Below are 17812 nucleotides of genomic sequence, written 5' to 3' on the forward strand. Positions count from 1 at the left end.
TTAGATATTGTCCATGGGGTCTTCAACAACTGGCATCTGGAATACAGCTGCAGTACCAAGCATCTATAAAAGGGAAAGAAAATACAAAATTTAATTATTCTGAGTGAGATTTCCTCTCAAGTGAGATTAATTAATTAATCTCACTTGAGAGGAAATTTTTAGCCACCTCATCAAACATGATTAATTAAACTTTTAAACAGGAAATAGAGAGAAAAAAAAATCTCTAAATCTGTAGCTCACCTGCTATTAGTATAATTTGATGCCACAGTTCTGAAAGAAAGAGGAATAATATCTTTCAACATCAGTCATATCATTAATTTAATAATATTTCCAAATAAACAGAATAACTACGTTCTTGTAGAAATATTTTTTAACTTTTGTTAATTGTTCAAAGAATATACAACTGATGGTGTGTCATTTACGTTAAGATTAGAACCAAGATGGTCTAGATTAATAAGGGATGGTGGAATTAATGTGTGGTAAAGTCATTAATAGCCTGGGATTCTCCCTGCTGTTCTTGGGTGCAGGGCCGCACTAAGTTATTCTTTCACCCTTAGCAAATGTTGACTCTCGAAAGCTGGAAATTGGGTAATGTAAGAAGGAGGAAAACAGGAGCTTTATCTCAAAAAAAAGATGTTACTTAAAGTCCACACCATTACAAATTAAATTTCACTGCCGCTCTACACATTTTATATTCTAATACAGCCATGTGGATTTTTAGCAATCCACTATGTTTTCACAGCTTAGCTTACATGGAATTTTTCTGTCTCTGTATTTCTCTTTGAATTGTCTGTTTGATGTCAACTGATTATGACTGCTCGCAGTATCTTCAGCAATGTTGTGTCAAAGTGATGGTTATAATACTGAACACAATTTCTGTTTTTCTCACATCGCTGAATATCTTATGCTCTGCATTGCTATCAGCAATTGTTAAAATGCCAAGTATTAATTGGAATAATTTGTAATATTTCAAGCTTTCTCGTGCATTTTTCTTTACTTTAACCAAGGATGATATACATCAATTCTTTCTTCTTTCATAATAGCACTCGGTAGGTTCCGAGAACCTACCAGATACTATTATGAACTTTCAAACCCATCAGCATTGAGCATGCTGAACTGTGCAAAGCCTTAAATGCCTCAATTCGATCACCTCGCAGGTGCCTAGTCTCCAAACGATGCAATTTTCAAAACAAACCTTTCTTGGTTAGACTTACCACTCGTCCCTTTTCATCAATCTCGTTACCCTTCATTGCATCCTTTCATTCAGATCTACATTCTTCGAATAATGAGGCCTCTGAACCTGTAGGCAATACTCAATATGCCGACTAACCATTGCCTTGTACAATGGGACAATCAACCCATTATCCCTGCTAGCAAAATTCCTGTATATAAGTGACAAAACCCATGAGTTGGCCTGGTACTATATTTGCACTGTTCGGCAAATTTCAAATCTGACTGCTCAAATCCCCTCATCCCCAAATCGTTTTCATATTCTACTACCGAGTGTAGTACTGTAAAGTTGGTAGTTAATCTGGGATTACTGCCACCCATGGGCAGTACTTTTCACATGTCAGTGTTAAACTTCAACTGCTATTTCTAAGTAAAATCCTTAATTTTTCTAGATCTTGTTGCTGTAGCTTCCCTTCATTCTGTCATTAACCACCCTACCAGCCTTTATAGGTAATCATTTACAAAAAACTGATGAACTGCAGGTGATCTACAAAAATTAATCACCTTAAACATTAAGCATGGTACCTTCACTAATATCATTAATAAATATAGAAATCAACAATGGGCCAGCACCGAACCCTGTGGTGAAAATCCACTAATAACATTAGTCCACAAAGAGTAATATCCATTAATTACCACTTTCTGTCTTCCTCGACTCAACCATTCATAGCAGTAACTTTTCCTTAATGCCAAACTGCTCCAATTTACAGAGCAGTCGTTTATGTGCAACAGTATCAAGAGCTTTCCCGATGTCCAAGGACAGTATATAATTTAATAAAACCATGCTGTGACTGCATTCCTGTGTAGGTGGTCCTGCATTAGTTCTTTTATTCTGACTCCTGTATGTTCGTTTGAATAGAAGTTAAATTAAGATGACTAATTGCTCTTGTCATCTTTTGATCCCTCTGTGTGAACTGGAGATACATTTGCGCATGTAGTCCATAAGACCACTCCCGAATCTGAACATGATCCCATGATTATGGATAAGGGTTTACTGTCCATTGCTATCTCCTCCCTAATATAATTGGAGAGACTCCATCCACCCCACGCGCTTTTTTTACATTTAGCTTCAACAAACTGATAGGCCACAGTAGCCTAGTGGTTAGGCACGTGGGTGCCTAAGTACACGTGCCTTGAGTGACCGGGATTCAAGAACGTGACTGCTGAATACCGTGCTGTTTCTTGTATTCCATCTATCATGCAAACTCCTCTGACCATTTGGTCGTCCCAGAGTATAAACAAAATTTATTTATTTAATTGATCTACTTTCACTGCAACCCAGTGGGTCTTTCACCTGCAGATTAGGTGCCTCCGTAGCCAGGTTGGAAGGAGCAGCAGTGTGTAGCACACGCTTCTTGATTAGACCGGGGTTCTAGCCCGTCACCACCAAATACGGAGGATGCGGAAAGGTCAGGGAATGACCACTGCATATCCCCGGAGAAATATGTCCTTAGTTGCTAATGCTCCTAAAAACCAAATAACAAACAAACCTGCAGATTCTCAATACATAACTAATCGCTGTTGATAACCACATCGAGTGCTGCTTTCTCTTCTTGCCTCTCTAACATCCTAGTCCAAAAAAAAGCAATCATCCAATAAATCAACGAAAATCTATAGTGTCCGCGTGACCATTCCACAAGTTCCAGTCAATACCCGGAAAGTTCAAATCCCCTATTATAAGACATTCTGATTTACTGGCCCACTAGTATAGTTGTTCGTTGTACTCATCAGAGTCATTAGAGGCCAGTAAGCCTCCGTAGCCGAGTGGGCAGGAGCGGGAGTGCAGTAGCACACGCTCTTTGAGTAGACGGGGGTTCAAGCCCCTGACTGCTGAATACGGTCGATCTGCCAACTCGCAGTGGACCAGCGTGGCAGATTATGGTCCATTTCCCTCAGCATGAATTGTTGAGGAGGGTTCCATCCTGCAGTGGGTTGATAATGGCTGCACTTTACTTTTAATAATACACTGTGACTCTCATTTTCGTTCCCCAGTGCTTACATCACACCAACTGACTCAACGTTCCACTGGCCACTCAAGTCGACTGGATGCACTGCCTTAGATTTTATGTGCTTTTTAACTAAAAGTAAAACTCGTTTTCCCCACCTCCTGGCCTGTTTTCATTTCTATACAAATTGTAGGCTTCTTTTGAAGGTTTTTCTGGTCCTTCAAAGAAGCTTACTTCATAAAACGCTTCAAAAGTTCGACAATCAACAAGAAGCAAGGAATCAACTTCCATGACACTTATTACGACCTATTCCATACAGATATCCTGAAACAGTTCTCAGAAAATGGAATATCCCAAACCTCTTAAAAAGGAAAAGAAAATCCAGTGGTCCCAATCAAGATTTAAAATTCAGTTTTAAAGTTTTAACTTACATTTAACAAGTAATTAATTAACAAATAATAATAATTATCATTATTATAATAATGGACATTATAATTAAATTTAGCTTAATTTTGATAGCAGTACAACACGCAATAAGTGCTTCATTTGTGTATCTAAAAATGCATAACAGATTAAAGAGTATAAAAATATCCACGGATATACTCTCAAAAACCAGTCCTTTCCCCCCTCTCTCCTAACCTAGGAACCATCGTAATTTCTCTTTCATAATTCACCCCTATACTTAAAACTCCCCCGGTCATCCATGTAACAACCTCCCATTCACTATACCAGTCAACCCACTCCTTCCATTCCAGTCTTTCTGAACTGGACGAAGAGTATCCACGCTCGAATCACATTAAGAGGTATTATCATTTCGACAAAAAATTACTTATCTTCATCCATGAATGACATTATTTTCTTATGAATAAGATTATGATCAGATTGCATTTGGAATATTGAAGATGAAGTCTGCACATTACAAAAGATATAGAGCTTCTAGAATGGGTTCGGAGACCAGGTTGGTGAGTGTACCTTAATAACTATATGAAGAAAAGCTGGGTACAAAACTTGGCAACTAAACATCTTAGGAGAAATTGGAGTGAGTTAAATAGTACAAGGCCTTGAAGGAGGTCAGCGAAATATGTGAAGGTTGTCTGCCTTTCATTGGTAGAAAAGACAAAAAGCAAGGATCGGAAATACAAAATCTTAGAAACGGAAGGACACATTTCACGCAGTTTGCCTTTTGGTAGCGTGTTGTTGAACAATGGAACAAATTACTTGCCAAATGGCAGAGGCGGAGAGTTGATTAAATTCAAAGCGAAATTGGGCAATGAAATTTTTATGGAAGATTCAAAATTAAAAAGTATTTACTTGCTTCATTTAGCCATTTTTAATATTAATACATTTTTTGCACAAAGATTTTGAACACACAACTAATTTTAAAAAATTGCTACAGGAATTTTAATTCTTTTTCTAACCAGTTTCACAAAATGTAAAGCTTACCTTGTACGAATGGATAATCATGTCGTAGTAAGTGTTCAAGTCGCATACACAGGTAAACAAAATGTTCATGCAGTCTTTGGTAACCTGCAAAGGCTAATTAAAAACATTTTATAAATATAGAACATTAATATTTGCTTAGGAATTAATATTTCATAAGAGAACGTATCTAACATTTCTTTCAACCATGGATTACCAAACACCTTCATGATTTGACAGAAAGACAATAAAAGGAAAGTAAGTTTTCAATTATCTTACCTGAGAAGCAAGAGCTGGATAATCTTTGCACCTGTCATTTTCGATGTCCTCATCAGTAGAGAGAGTTGCACCAGTAATAAAATTGGCACATTTTATCCAATTCGCCCTGAACTTGAAGAAAGAAAAGGAACCACATGAATCCACGATATATGAGTTGCTTAACTAGTAATGATTGTATTCGGGTTGTTGAAAAACCTAATAAATATTTCTCATCTACATTCACTCTTGAAGTGTTTAGGATGGGAATGCTAGAGACAGAGGCGGATTTAACGGCGGGTGCATCGGGTGCCCGTCTTTAAATCCGTTAAAAACAAATTAGTTGAACTAATATGTTCAACTATTAGTTCAAAACTTTGTGATTATTATTAATTGTATTATACATATATTATATTCAAATTTTATTGGAAATAAAACATTAATAGTACATAATATTTTTTATTTATTTAAAAAAAATGGTTAACATGTATTTTTATTTTCCCTGTATCTCTCTTTTTTTAAGGGGCCCAATATTTTCTTCTGCGGCGGGCCCCAACCGACCTTAATCCGCTACTGGCTAGAGGTATAATAAAATATTTACATGAAGCAATAAATGAGCCGTCCTCCCCACACCAGGTGGAAAAGACCTGAGTTCGAGACCCTTCGATGACCTGAAGAATTTTTATGGGCCTATTTCAGAACGTGGCAGAGTTAGTCGGTCTCAGGCAAGAGAAACATGGTTTTCTCTCCCAGGAACTTGGCTTTTTCGTCCAGCAAACAGAAAATCGACCAAATACTGTAACACAATTTACAGCCCGAAGCATTATGGCCTTTGTCGCTGATGCTCCTAAAACCCAACTACAATAACTACAACGGCAATAAGCAAAATATTTTAATAATTGAAGTAACAAACATGAAATACACGGAGTGATTACTGAATTATGACCACATGCCTAATACTTCATAGGTCCTTTTTGCTCTCAGTACACCAGCTATCCAACGTGGCATTAATTGAACAAGATGTCCGGAGCATTCGGGAGGTATGGCCAACCAAGCTCTGTGTAATGCATTAGCATTAGTAGAAACATATGATGCAAGAAAGCAAGCTTATGCCTCAATTTGAATTTATGCCCTCTCAGGTGTTTATTCTGAGCAAGAGGCAGAATCCCATCAGCATTCAGCATGCTCAAACCATTCGAGGCTTTATACACTGCGGCCAGCAATGCACGTACGGAGGTGATTGGTGTATCCGGACGCCAAATATGCCTTTCCATAGTGTCCCACAAGTGCTCTATGGGATTGATATCGGCAGATTTCGGAGGCCAGTCGATATGCTGGAAGTCAGAACTGTGTTCCTCAAACCATTCCTGCACAAGTGTCCATTGGCTCGGCGCACTATCATCTTGGAAGACACCATCGCAATTCGTGAAAAAGTGTAATGTATCGGGGAGTACACAGCCAGCAAGCAGTTGATAGCAGAGACCACTGATATGTTGTTCCACATGCACCAGGGGTCAAAGTTCCTGTCAGTGAAAAATGCCCCACACTATACAACAGCCTCCAACGGCCTGCACTTTTCAGACCATGCATGATGGATCAAGAGCCTTATGTTGTTGATGCCAATCCGTACACGACCATCCACGGTGTGGAGTAAATAACGTGACTCATCCGACCAGAACACCTTCCAGTCTGCCAACGTCCAACTTGCATGCTCTTTGGACCAGGCTAGTGTTTTACGCCCATGGACCTTGGTCATGATATCGTAGGGGTAATCTGCTGGTATAGCCCATACGTTCGAGCGTGCGACGCATGGTCAATCCAGATATTGTTAGGGGTTGGCCTGTGTTGTATTAAGTAGCCAACTCTTCAAAAGTGCTGAGCCAGTTTGCCTGTACGTGTCGTTTCACGGCTCACCTCTAACATCAACCTTTCGCTGACCTTTGCAGTTTTGCCGTCGGGTCGTTTGACCATTTTGACACCAGTCCTGGTACACTTTAACTACGGCGGCTCTCGAACACCCCACCAGTTCAATCGTTCGGGTAATCGAGGCACCAGCTCGTCGAGCACCCACAATCTGTATCTATCAAAGTCCAATAAATCCTTCCTTTTACCCATCACACTCGGAATTTTACTGCCTACTGAACCACTGACACCTTATCTATGATACGTAGGTCGACTAAATCCGCACTCTGGTACCTCATGTGATAAACGTGTCGCATTCACTTTTCATAAGGGTGGTCTTATTTCAGTGATCACTCAGTGTAAGTTACATATGGAAATCAAGAATGGTACTGCGTAGTCATGCTACATAAAGCGCGTACACGAGTTATCTAGCATGACCACACTTAAACAGAAGCTTGTTTTACCACAGTAAAACAAGCTTCTCTTTCGTATTTGTTACTATTACACATAACCTGCATCCCTATTCTCCCATTGGTTGAATAAATATCACTAGGAGGAAAATTATTTTAATGTATAGAAAGATTACTAATTATGTATTTGTTAATTTATAAACTAAAGTCTGCTTACTTCTGGTCCCATATTTTCAGTTTTGTAGAGACAAGTAAAGAATTCTGTGCGATTCGCTAAACCTATTAAAAGAAATTCATTAAATCTTGGATATTGAATGGAATTTTTATTTTTAATTAACTAATAAATGAAAAATATAAATATATAAAAAAATACATGACAGATAGAAAAACTCGAAAAATAAGAACACTGATTAATAACTTGTACAGATATCAAAATTTAATACTGTTCTGGGTAATCTTATAGCAAGCGTCCAGATTTCCGAGCACATCAGCTCCGATTGAACCTGTGATTGCTCTTGCAACTCGCTGTGACAAAACACTGCTATTCAGAACTGCCCACAGTAGAGCCGCCCATTTCAGTGTTTGCAGTGTGGAATAAGTGATTTACCGTATTTTCATTTCAGGCAGAATCAAAGAATATATTTGTTAACATACGTAGTGCGCTCGAGCCTCATTTCAGGCTCATAGAAAAGAAAAATTAAGGAAAAAGACCTGGGGGTTATTGTGCAGTCAGATATGAAGTTTTTTGAGAAGTGTAGGCAGGCTGCCAGAACAGCTCATGGGGTTTTGTCAATGATATACATGAATTTTGCTAAGCAGATGATTATCCCTTTTTATAAGGCGATGGTCAGGCCACACCTTGAGTACTGCATACAGGTCTGGAGGCCTCATTCTAGGATGTAGAGCTGCTAGAACGAGTTCAGAAGGGCAACAAGATTAGTGAAGGGAACAAAGGGTTGCTCTTACAAGAAAGGCTTAAGTTCTGAAAATTGCAGCATCTGGAATTTACGCATTTGCAAGGTGATCTGATTGAGGTGTATAAAGACCTGAATAGCTTGAAAACCTCAATGGTAATGGGATTCCGACCCTGAGGGACATCAATTCAAATTGAGGAACCACCTTGTTGCGGTGAGAAGGCTTGAGTATTCTGATGACCCAGAAAGCTATACTGGCGGTAGCTAGTCTACCAGTTGGGCCACCCTAGCCAGACAGGTGAAAGGGTAGGGATCAGACGAAGAGTAACATACTGGTCCTCCAGGAGAAGAAAGTAAATATAGCAGTAATAACAGAAACAAAGAAAAAAAATTAAAAGTTACGAAAGATTATGATTCTTATACAATGATATACAGTGCAGTAGATCAAAAGGAAAGAGCTAGTGGAGGGGTAGCAATATTAATAGATCGGAAATGGTGAACCAAAATACAGAGCTACACATTTATAAATAATAGAATAATAACAGTAAGATTTAAATTAGACATAGGTTATTTGTGTATAATTGGAATTTATGCTCCAGAAGATGGAAAAGAGGAAGAAACAGATAAATTTTATTTCGAGTTACAAAAAGAACTAGATAATATAAAAAAGGACCATGTAGTTATTTTGGAAGATTATAATGCTCGCGTAGGGAATAAGCCAATAAAAAATATCATGGGATGTAATGGAGAAAATAAAATAAATGGAAATGGATATAAATTAAGAGATTTTGTTACATTTAATAATTTAAAGATAACAAGTACATTTTTTAGAAAATATGATATACATAAATATACATGGTCGACAAGAGGTACACAATCAATAATAGACTATGTAACAAATCAAAAATTAGCAAAACAATGTCGAGATACTAGGATGTTTAGAGGATATGATAGTAATTCAGATAATTTTTTAGTGGCTTCAAAAATAGAGTTATGGGCTAAATGGAAGAAGAGAAAAGCTATTAAACAGAGGGGGAAGGAGGAGTTGGGTTATAAAGTATATCTACTTCAAAAAGAAAGTATACAAAATTTATATGGAAAAAGGATTAAAGACGAAATAAGTAAAACATCGGAGAGGGAACAAATAGAAGAAGAATGGAATATTATAAGAAATATAATTGAAAATATTGCAAAAGAGACACTTTTGCAATTTTACATCGAGGATATGATATGTAAATGGAAAGAAGAAATTAATACATTTAAATACAAAGAATAGGATTAATACACTGTTATTTGCAGATGATCAAGTAATTATTCAAGATAGTGAAGATAATTTACAAAGAGCAGTATTTAAATTAAACTAAATAACAGAAGAATATAAAGTTAAAATATCAACGATGAAAACTAGAAAATGGCTTTTAATGGGAAAAATACGGTGAGAACAAAAATAGTTATAGACGATAAAATATTAGAACAAGTACAACATTTTAAATATCTAGGATGTGATATGTGGAACAATAAAAAGAACTCTGGCTAAGAAAACAAGGAAAGAAACACAATTGAAATTTTAAAAAGTAATGGCAACACCAACACTTCTTTATGGTTCTGAAACATGGATACCGAAACAAAGAGACATTAATAAAATGCAAGCTGCAGAAATGAAATTTTTAAGATATGTTAAAAGGATGTACAAAATTAGATAAAATACCAAACGTAAATATTAGAAAGGAATTAAAGATTTACTCAATTAATGGCAAAATTATAGAATATAGACAAAGATGGAAAGAATATGTAGAAAGAATGGAAGATAATAGATTCCCTAAATTAGCTTATACATATAGAACGAAAGGAAAAAGAGACACAGGAAGACCAAAGAAAAGATGGGCAGACCTCTATGAGATCGGAACAAGGTCAAGGTGTCAAGGTGTGTTTGTTTCAATTGCGGTCTCCAAGGTTTCCCCTAAATCTGCTGTAGCATCTGAAAAGGTGAAGGCCGGCAAGTGTATGTAGGTGTGTATGTGTCTTGTTATGTTGAGTGTTGAGTGCCGGCACTGGCGACTTTGCAGCCAGGGGGCAGGGGACACCTGGTCCCCTACCCCCGACTCCCAACCTTGGCCACGAGTAGGCATGCCAGGGTCCACTTTCTAGCTGAGACTTACTGGGGCTATCAGGCAAACCTGGGAGCCCCAAGGTGTTTAGGGAAAGGAAGTGGGGATAAGAATTGAAGTATGGGGATTGGAAGGGATGGAGAGGTTGGATAGAAGATAAGGGGAAGAGATAGACCTTCCATGAAATAGAAGAGAAAAGTTTACAATAGTGTATAGAGTAAAAAAAAAAAAAAATAAAAATAAAAAAGATACAAAAATAAAATAAAATATAATAAAAAAAAAATAAATAAATTAAAAATGTATCTATATACAATGTTTACTATTAGCTAAGTGAGTACGATCACCACTCCTGGGGGACTTAATCAGAAAACCAAAACTATAAATAACACTTCATTACATTAATTAACACCATTTTAAAAGTATTACTATTAGGCCACAGCAACCAGACGCACTTGTCCAGTCATTGTGTGTGTTATGGAGGTTTAATGGCGCATAAGCTGCTGGGGCTATAGTGCGCCTTCCAGTCATTGTACAGGACTCAACCACTTTGCCTTTTAATAACTTTTTTTTTCCTCTTCTTTTTCTTCCAGCCTCCTTTTTTTTTTTTTTATGCTGATGCTATTATTATCTGATCTGACACTACCAGATTTCAGCATTAAACTCAGAAGGCAAACGTCAGGGCGCTATCCATGTAGAAACATAGGTAGCACCTTGTCAGCGTTTTACAATTCAATATTATATTTACAACATGCATAGCCAACTTTTCCTCTGTACACAAAACCGCTATTAATATCCTGATAGTCTTTACATGTCACATCTTGAGAGAAACCACACTCGGCTCAAGAACCATTAACACAACCAACAGATAACCTCTCTGTAAATTCTACTAAATCCAATTTCATATTTATAACAAATAATCTACAAAACACAACATCATTACCATTGTGGAACCAACATATTTACTTAAGAAAAGAAAGCTAAGGACTTATTTAGAGAAAACATATTTAATGAACAAAAAAGCATAAAAGTTATTGTCCTTGAACACAAACTCTGGAATACTTGGCATTACTCTTTACAAATCAACTCCAATTAGTCTCTTCCTACATTCAAACAATTTATCTGCAAAATTACAAAAAGCTAGGAAATTTTCTTTATCATTGACAAAATATGGTAGGCCATCTTCATTGTACACTTCTGTAAGAAGCTGTAGATTATTTCTTAAGTCTATATGGAGATAGCAGTTAAATATTAAATGCTCCGTGGTCTCAGGAGCACCACACTTACATAATGGAGAGGCAGCCAACCCCAGAGTGAATAATTTGGAGTTCAAGCTGCCATGCTAAAGATACATTCAGACCTGGGCAAAACCAGGCCAACCGTTGCTTGGTAAATTCTGATATGTTAGGAAGGTAACTAAAAGTAACTTTGCCAACTTCTGCATTGGACCAAGTTAATTGCCAACTATTACCAAACTCTCTTCTAATTCTACAATTATCATCCTTAGTTGGTATGTCTAAATTAATTGAATAGTTGCTCACCCTTGCAGGCAGAGCTTTCCGACGATAATATTGTAAGTAGTGGTACATAACTTCATATTAGATAGGAAGTTTACCACTCAATACTTGAAGTGCCATTGTTGACACTATTCTGCAATTTCTTGTGATTGCAAGAAGAAAGAAACGTTGTGTTTGAGTCAAATACTTCAAGACTAAACAGCTATTAACACGATAACCCCATGCACCTGCAGCATAACAAATTATTGGTATAAAAATACATTCGTAGTATAACTTTAAAGTTGCGGGTTTAATTCCCCAGACAGTTTTAGTTGTTTTAATGATTTTACCAGTTAATACTTTTATTTTGATCAGCACATTTTTTTGCTGAACAAAAAAAGCACTTTTTTTTTTTTTGGGCTGATGTATATGATTTTTTTTTTGCCTGCATAAACTTACTTTCTTGCATCATATGCCTATACTAATGCTAATTCATGATTTATAACAAAATCAGTCTACCGACGACGTGATGTTGCAAAGATTCCTAAAAAATTAATCCCAGGGGTTCACATCTGGTGAGTATGGACTTGGCACACCCAGGGTCCTGAGCTGGATATCATCATTGTTCTATTTCTTGGTGATTCGCTTCTACTTCTGACTCTTGTTTTCTTTCTCAGGAGGTAACTTAATTTTTTTGTGGCTGGTGCAGCAAAAGCCCCAGGCTTCCTTGCACCATATGGCTAATTATAACAATAATAAAATATTCTAAGTAAGCACCGATATTTTGAAATGGAACAGAGTCCCTATTGCAATTTATAATAATATGAATAATAATATAATAGTCTTATATGCTAACACGTCTAAAAAACATTAAATCATAAATTACGCTCTATAAATATGCTAACAATTTTGAATTTTGTTTTTATCTTTTATTTTGTAAAGAAATGCCTTATTTATTATTAGTATTTTTTAATTTCCTGGCTCTGTTGCTTTCTACACTACACCAAATTTTCGCATAGCTTTTGAATATGTAGTGGCAGTAGTAATAGTAGTAATGGAGGAATGTGATGCAAAAAAAGCAAGCGGCGTAGCATCAGCCAAAAAAAAAAAAAAAAAAACAATTTCACAAAACCATTCCCTCTAAAAGTTTGACCTGTTCCTCCTTGAATTTATTTAAACTATCTACTTGCACAACGACAGATGGAAGTTTGTTCCAGCAAACCACATGCTGGCTAAAGGCAAATTTCTGCACATCTATTCTACAACCATCTTTCCTCAATTTGGATTTATGCCCCCTCAGGTTTGTAATATGAGCAGGCGGAAGAATCCCATCAGAATTCAGCGTGCAGAATTCAACCCATTCAAGGCCTTATACACCTCAATCAGATCACCTCGCAGGTGTCTAGTCTCCAGTCGCTGCAATTTACAGAACTTAAGCCTTTCTTGGTAAGAGGATCCCATTCTTCCCCTCACCAATCTTGTTGCTCTTCTCTGTACACGCTCAAGCAACTCTACATCCTTCTTGAAATGAGGCCTCCGGACCTGTACTCAGTACTCAAGGCGTGGCCTGATCGTTACCTTATACAAAGGGATAATCACCTCCTTTTCCCTGCTAGCAAAATTCCTGTATATCATTGACAATTCCACATGACCTGCTCTGGTAGCTTATCTACATTGCTCAGAAAACTTCATATCTGACTGCAGAATCACTCCCAAGTTTGTTTTTTTTTATTCTCCACCTCCCTGAGTGTAGTGCGACACATTTGGCACGTTTATCTGGGGTTACTTCTACCCATATGCAGCACTTGTCGTCAATATTAAACTTCAGTTGCCACTTCTTAGCCCATCTGCCCAACTTTTCTATATCCTTTTGCAGTAGCACACTGCCATTACTGTCATTAAGAACCCTGCCAACCTTTGTATTATCTGAGAATTTGGAGATAAAGACTGATATACCTTTATCAATATCATGTCTAAATTTAATTATTTCGAAGAATTCAAGGGGAAGTAACTGAATTATAAACTCTTAACTACAGTTCATTAAAATTTTTTTAAAAATATTATCTTCATTTTGACCAGTAATAAGCATTTAAAGTAAAAAATATATGTATATTAATCATGTTTAACTTGGAGTTATTATTTATAAAATATGCCCTGCTCATGCGTACCCAGTTAAGCTCACTTCCAGGATAAATCGTTTACATTTTTCCATAAAATCTGTTTTAAACCAAATTAAAGCAAAATTGGTAGCGAAATCACGTTCCAAAATTCGTATGGGAAAAAATTTGTCCTTTTTTTTTTTTAAAAATTAAAGTTACACACAAAAATATTAAAGGTAATTAATAATGTTTTCTGAGTCATATTTTATGTAATTATGAGATATTTCTACAGTCGTCCAATAATATTTTGCTTATTTTCTTTTATTAAATTATTATTATTATTAATTTATTTTGAAAAATTAAAAATACGCTGATATCTGGAGACATTTAAGCCAACCTCGCCTACATAATGATTTATTTATTTGTTATGTTTTAGATATTTGCAATGAGGCAAATAAAGCCATAACCTGGAGACAAACCTTTTACAATCTGGAATTCTTTAAAATCCGGCTCATTCTTAAAGGTCAATGTTTTAAAATCCCGAAATATTGTCGAACAAACCATGCAGAAAGGGTGACATTCTCTTCATAAGATGCTTGCAGAACTATCTCTCCTTTAGACTGTTTTTACAGCCAACAACATTTCAACTACGGAGATAATGCAATGGTCTTAATACTCACAGCGGAACAAAGTTGCTCTAGTGTTCTACTACTTTCAAAAAGATGGCCACTTCAAAAGGCTAATTGCCCATTTCTTTAAAAAATGACAGTCCGTTTCAGGACTAAGTGGTTTTCCAGTGATCATCTAGTGACAATACACAGATGGTCTTCCACTAGATGATAGGTGGTTGCTAGAGATAATACACAGATGGCCTTCCACTAGATGGTAGGTGGTTTCTAGTGACAATACACAGACAAAATGGTTGTAAAGAATTTGTTCGACGTGGGCTGCCATAGGGTATGCAAAATCAGTTTTCAAAGTTGTAATATAGCTAAAGCTATCCGTTGAAAGTAGTGGAATACCCGGAAACCTCGTTTACAAAGGCAAGTATCTTCTGCTGTGGAACTTAAAACCATTACATTATCCATGCAGTTTAAGTCCTGTTCTCCACAAAAAGAAGGTGGAAGGACAAGATAGTCCTTATAAATATTCACCGATAAAAATAAGTTCAGTTGTTTACGTTTACAATTTATATTTTGAAGTCCAGCACCTACCTCCCTAGGGTGCCGGATTTTAAAGAGTTTGCTGTAATTTTAATGGTCAGCTTGCTTGTTTTACTAGTTTCATCTATCAAAACTGAGTGTACAGGAGGTAAATCTATGCAACCATTTAAAAAAAAAAGGAAGTCCCTTCCAAGATTCTTTTCGTATTTTTTTCAAACGACAGAACAAAGCAGAAATTTTATGCACTTGCTAACCGTGAGGGCACTCGAAATAAACGCACACAAGAGTTCAAATTTAAGTTTTTATTTTCAAACAGAAAACGTACCAAAGATCAAACAGAAAACGTACCAAATTTTGTATTCATCCCACCAACCCTATTAAACTAAAAATTAGCTATCGATCCTTCTTTCCCAAACAAATACAGGTGAAAACATAAGCAAACACCGAACAAAATATCCAATCATCTAAAGTTATTTGGGTACATTGTCATAATCTGATCATCGCCTAATCTGTATCAGCCTTTTGATTTGATCTCTCTTGTTTTCTTAATGCGAGCAGCTATATGCAGGAATAACTTAAAACAAAAATAATAAATTACAGCTCACCACATTCCTTGTTAAGATTATTGTTAAATCTGTCATCTTTAATGTAGCACAGGGCAGTTGCTATGAGGATCGCTATGAAAATAAAGTACTTCATCATTATCAAAAATTCCTCAAATCTAATATGTGAAATGTTGTTGAAGATGACTGTTATACCTGCATAAATCTTCACTTCCGTTGACGTCAAAGGGGATGGACGTATTCCTGAAATCCTGTATGAGAATGACAAAAGCCTATTAATACACATGCAAATTGCTCACGTAATTAGGACAGTTGGCATAAACACAGTCCTCCCCACACCGGATGGAAAAGATCTGAATTCAAATCCCATCCATGACGCAGGGAATTTTTATGGGTCTCTTTCACAACTTGGCAGAGTTAGTCGGTCTTAGGCATGGTCAGCATGGTTTTTCCCTCCGAGAAACTCAGATTTTACGTCCAGCAAACAGCAAATCGACCACAAAACACACCCAATTTACAGACATGTTATATACGACGCAATATGTTCTAAACTGCTGATGCGCCTAAAACGAAATGCAAATTTCTTTGTTTCATCATTTAAAGGTAAAAAAAAGATTGTGAAATATTCCGTTTACATTGCGCTAATTTGTTGGCGTGTATTCAGCGAAAAACAGAGAAATAATTTTGCAATTGCAAATATATGAATATATTTCTGCATGTTATTATATCAACTACTCCATTGAAGAACACTGAATGCCTTCAGTGAGTAACAATTGGTACTAAATCTTTCTAGTCCGAATAAATTGAGAGCGGGAGACATTATAAAGAAAATTGGCAACTTACTTTCCTGATCAACTTGCTAAATATCAATCTGTCAAATTAATCTGTTCTGGATATCTAAAGGCCCACCGCTCGCCTCTGATGTTGTAGGATCCTGCTTTAATGTTCTTTTTCTCGAAAACCTTTTCTTCAGCAAATTTCGGCTTTATTTCCCAACTAGCGGGTTTTCCTCAAATTACGCCATTACTCCACAAAATCTTCAACATGTACAACCACATGGTTGTACATGTCTTGTTCATATGTAAATCTTGTTCATATACCTTGAAAAAAAAAAAAAAAACTGTCGAACAACGGAAAAAGATAATCTGCTCTGACCAGTCGGGATTCATACTTTTTTTTTTTTTTTTTTTGCGCCAATGGTAGGGTGAAAGTGTTGCATGAACCTCATGAAGCCATGCATCCAGGCTATCTCGTGTTCACCATTCAAGCGTCTGGAGGTAGTATCATGGTACGTTCTGTTGGTACGGACTATTCGGCTCATACTATTAGAAGTTCGAATTACCCCAATGAATATCTTTCTCTCTTATAGGGCTAATACCACCTTGCAATGCTTTATGTTTACCCAGATTGTGATGGATCCTTTGAAAGAAACAACTCAACTATCCACTGCACAAAAATGATATCTAAATGGCTTGAGAACATTTCCAAAGTTTTCAAGATCTACCCAGTCAATCAATTCTCCAGTTCTGAATCCAATTCAGAATGGCTAAGTTATACTGGAAAGGGCTGTTCGACTTCGTCGTTCTGTACCGAATACAATACAGCAGCTGACATATTCTGATGGAAGGACGGTCAAATCTGGAGCTAGATTCGCTCAGACATCTCGTGGAATCCATGCCACGAAGTGTATGGTCTGTAATTCGAGCAGAAGATGGCCCTACTAAGTACTGAATAGAGGGTTCTAATTTTTTGGCTAATGAGTGTATCTCAAATCACGAAGAACATGAAGGCAGACATTGGTCTTTATCATTAAATTGAATATTTTGTACAATAACAGTAAGGGCTCTAATAAACATTATTTTCCTGATTAAACTTCACATTAATTTTCATTAACCATTAAGCATTTTTATTGCAATTATTCGTTGTGTATTTTATATCAATCCCCTGGAATATATTGAGATGAATGGAATTTGTCGCTTGGTTGTATGATTTTAGGCGCATTCAGCAACTTAGCCCATATTGCGCAGTACATTATGCAAGTAAATTGCATATGATTGAGGTGTATAAAGTCTTGAATGGTTTGAGCATGCTCAATGCTGATGGAATTCTTCTTCTTGCTCAGAATAATTATTTGAGAAGGCATAAATTCAAATTGAGGAAAGACAAGTGTGCGGAAGTTTGCCTTTAGCCAGCGGGTAGTTGATTGGTGGAACAGACACTTCTCTCTTTTGTTGCGGAAGCTAATAGCCTAAATAAATTTAAGGCTGAGCTGGACAGGCATTTGGAACGAATGGATGGATGAAATGGGAA

The 17812-nt window shown here is 36.7% G+C and overlaps 1 protein-coding gene across 1 annotated transcript; it reads right to left on the minus strand.

Annotated features, from left to right (window-relative positions):
* On the minus strand, nucleotides 1-15639 carry LOC150086385 (uncharacterized). The gene is made up of 6 exons (XM_090371345.1): nucleotides 15545-15639; nucleotides 7380-7441; nucleotides 4875-4985; nucleotides 4620-4712; nucleotides 241-270; nucleotides 1-63 (listed from the first exon to the last, which is right to left on the minus strand). The coding sequence occupies exons 1-5, from the start codon at nucleotides 15636-15638 to the stop codon at nucleotides 247-249; spliced, it is 384 nt and encodes a 127-aa protein (XP_090227471.1). The 5' UTR covers nucleotide 15639; the 3' UTR covers nucleotides 1-63; nucleotides 241-246.
* Nucleotides 15640-17812: the final 2173 nt, after the last annotated feature.

The sequence above is a fragment of the Mastigoproctus giganteus genome, chromosome 4 (assembly GCF_048544385.1).
Source record: "Mastigoproctus giganteus isolate SK-2022 chromosome 4, ASM4854438v1, whole genome shotgun sequence".
NCBI classification, from domain to species: Eukaryota; Metazoa; Arthropoda; class Arachnida; order Uropygi; family Thelyphonidae; genus Mastigoproctus; species Mastigoproctus giganteus.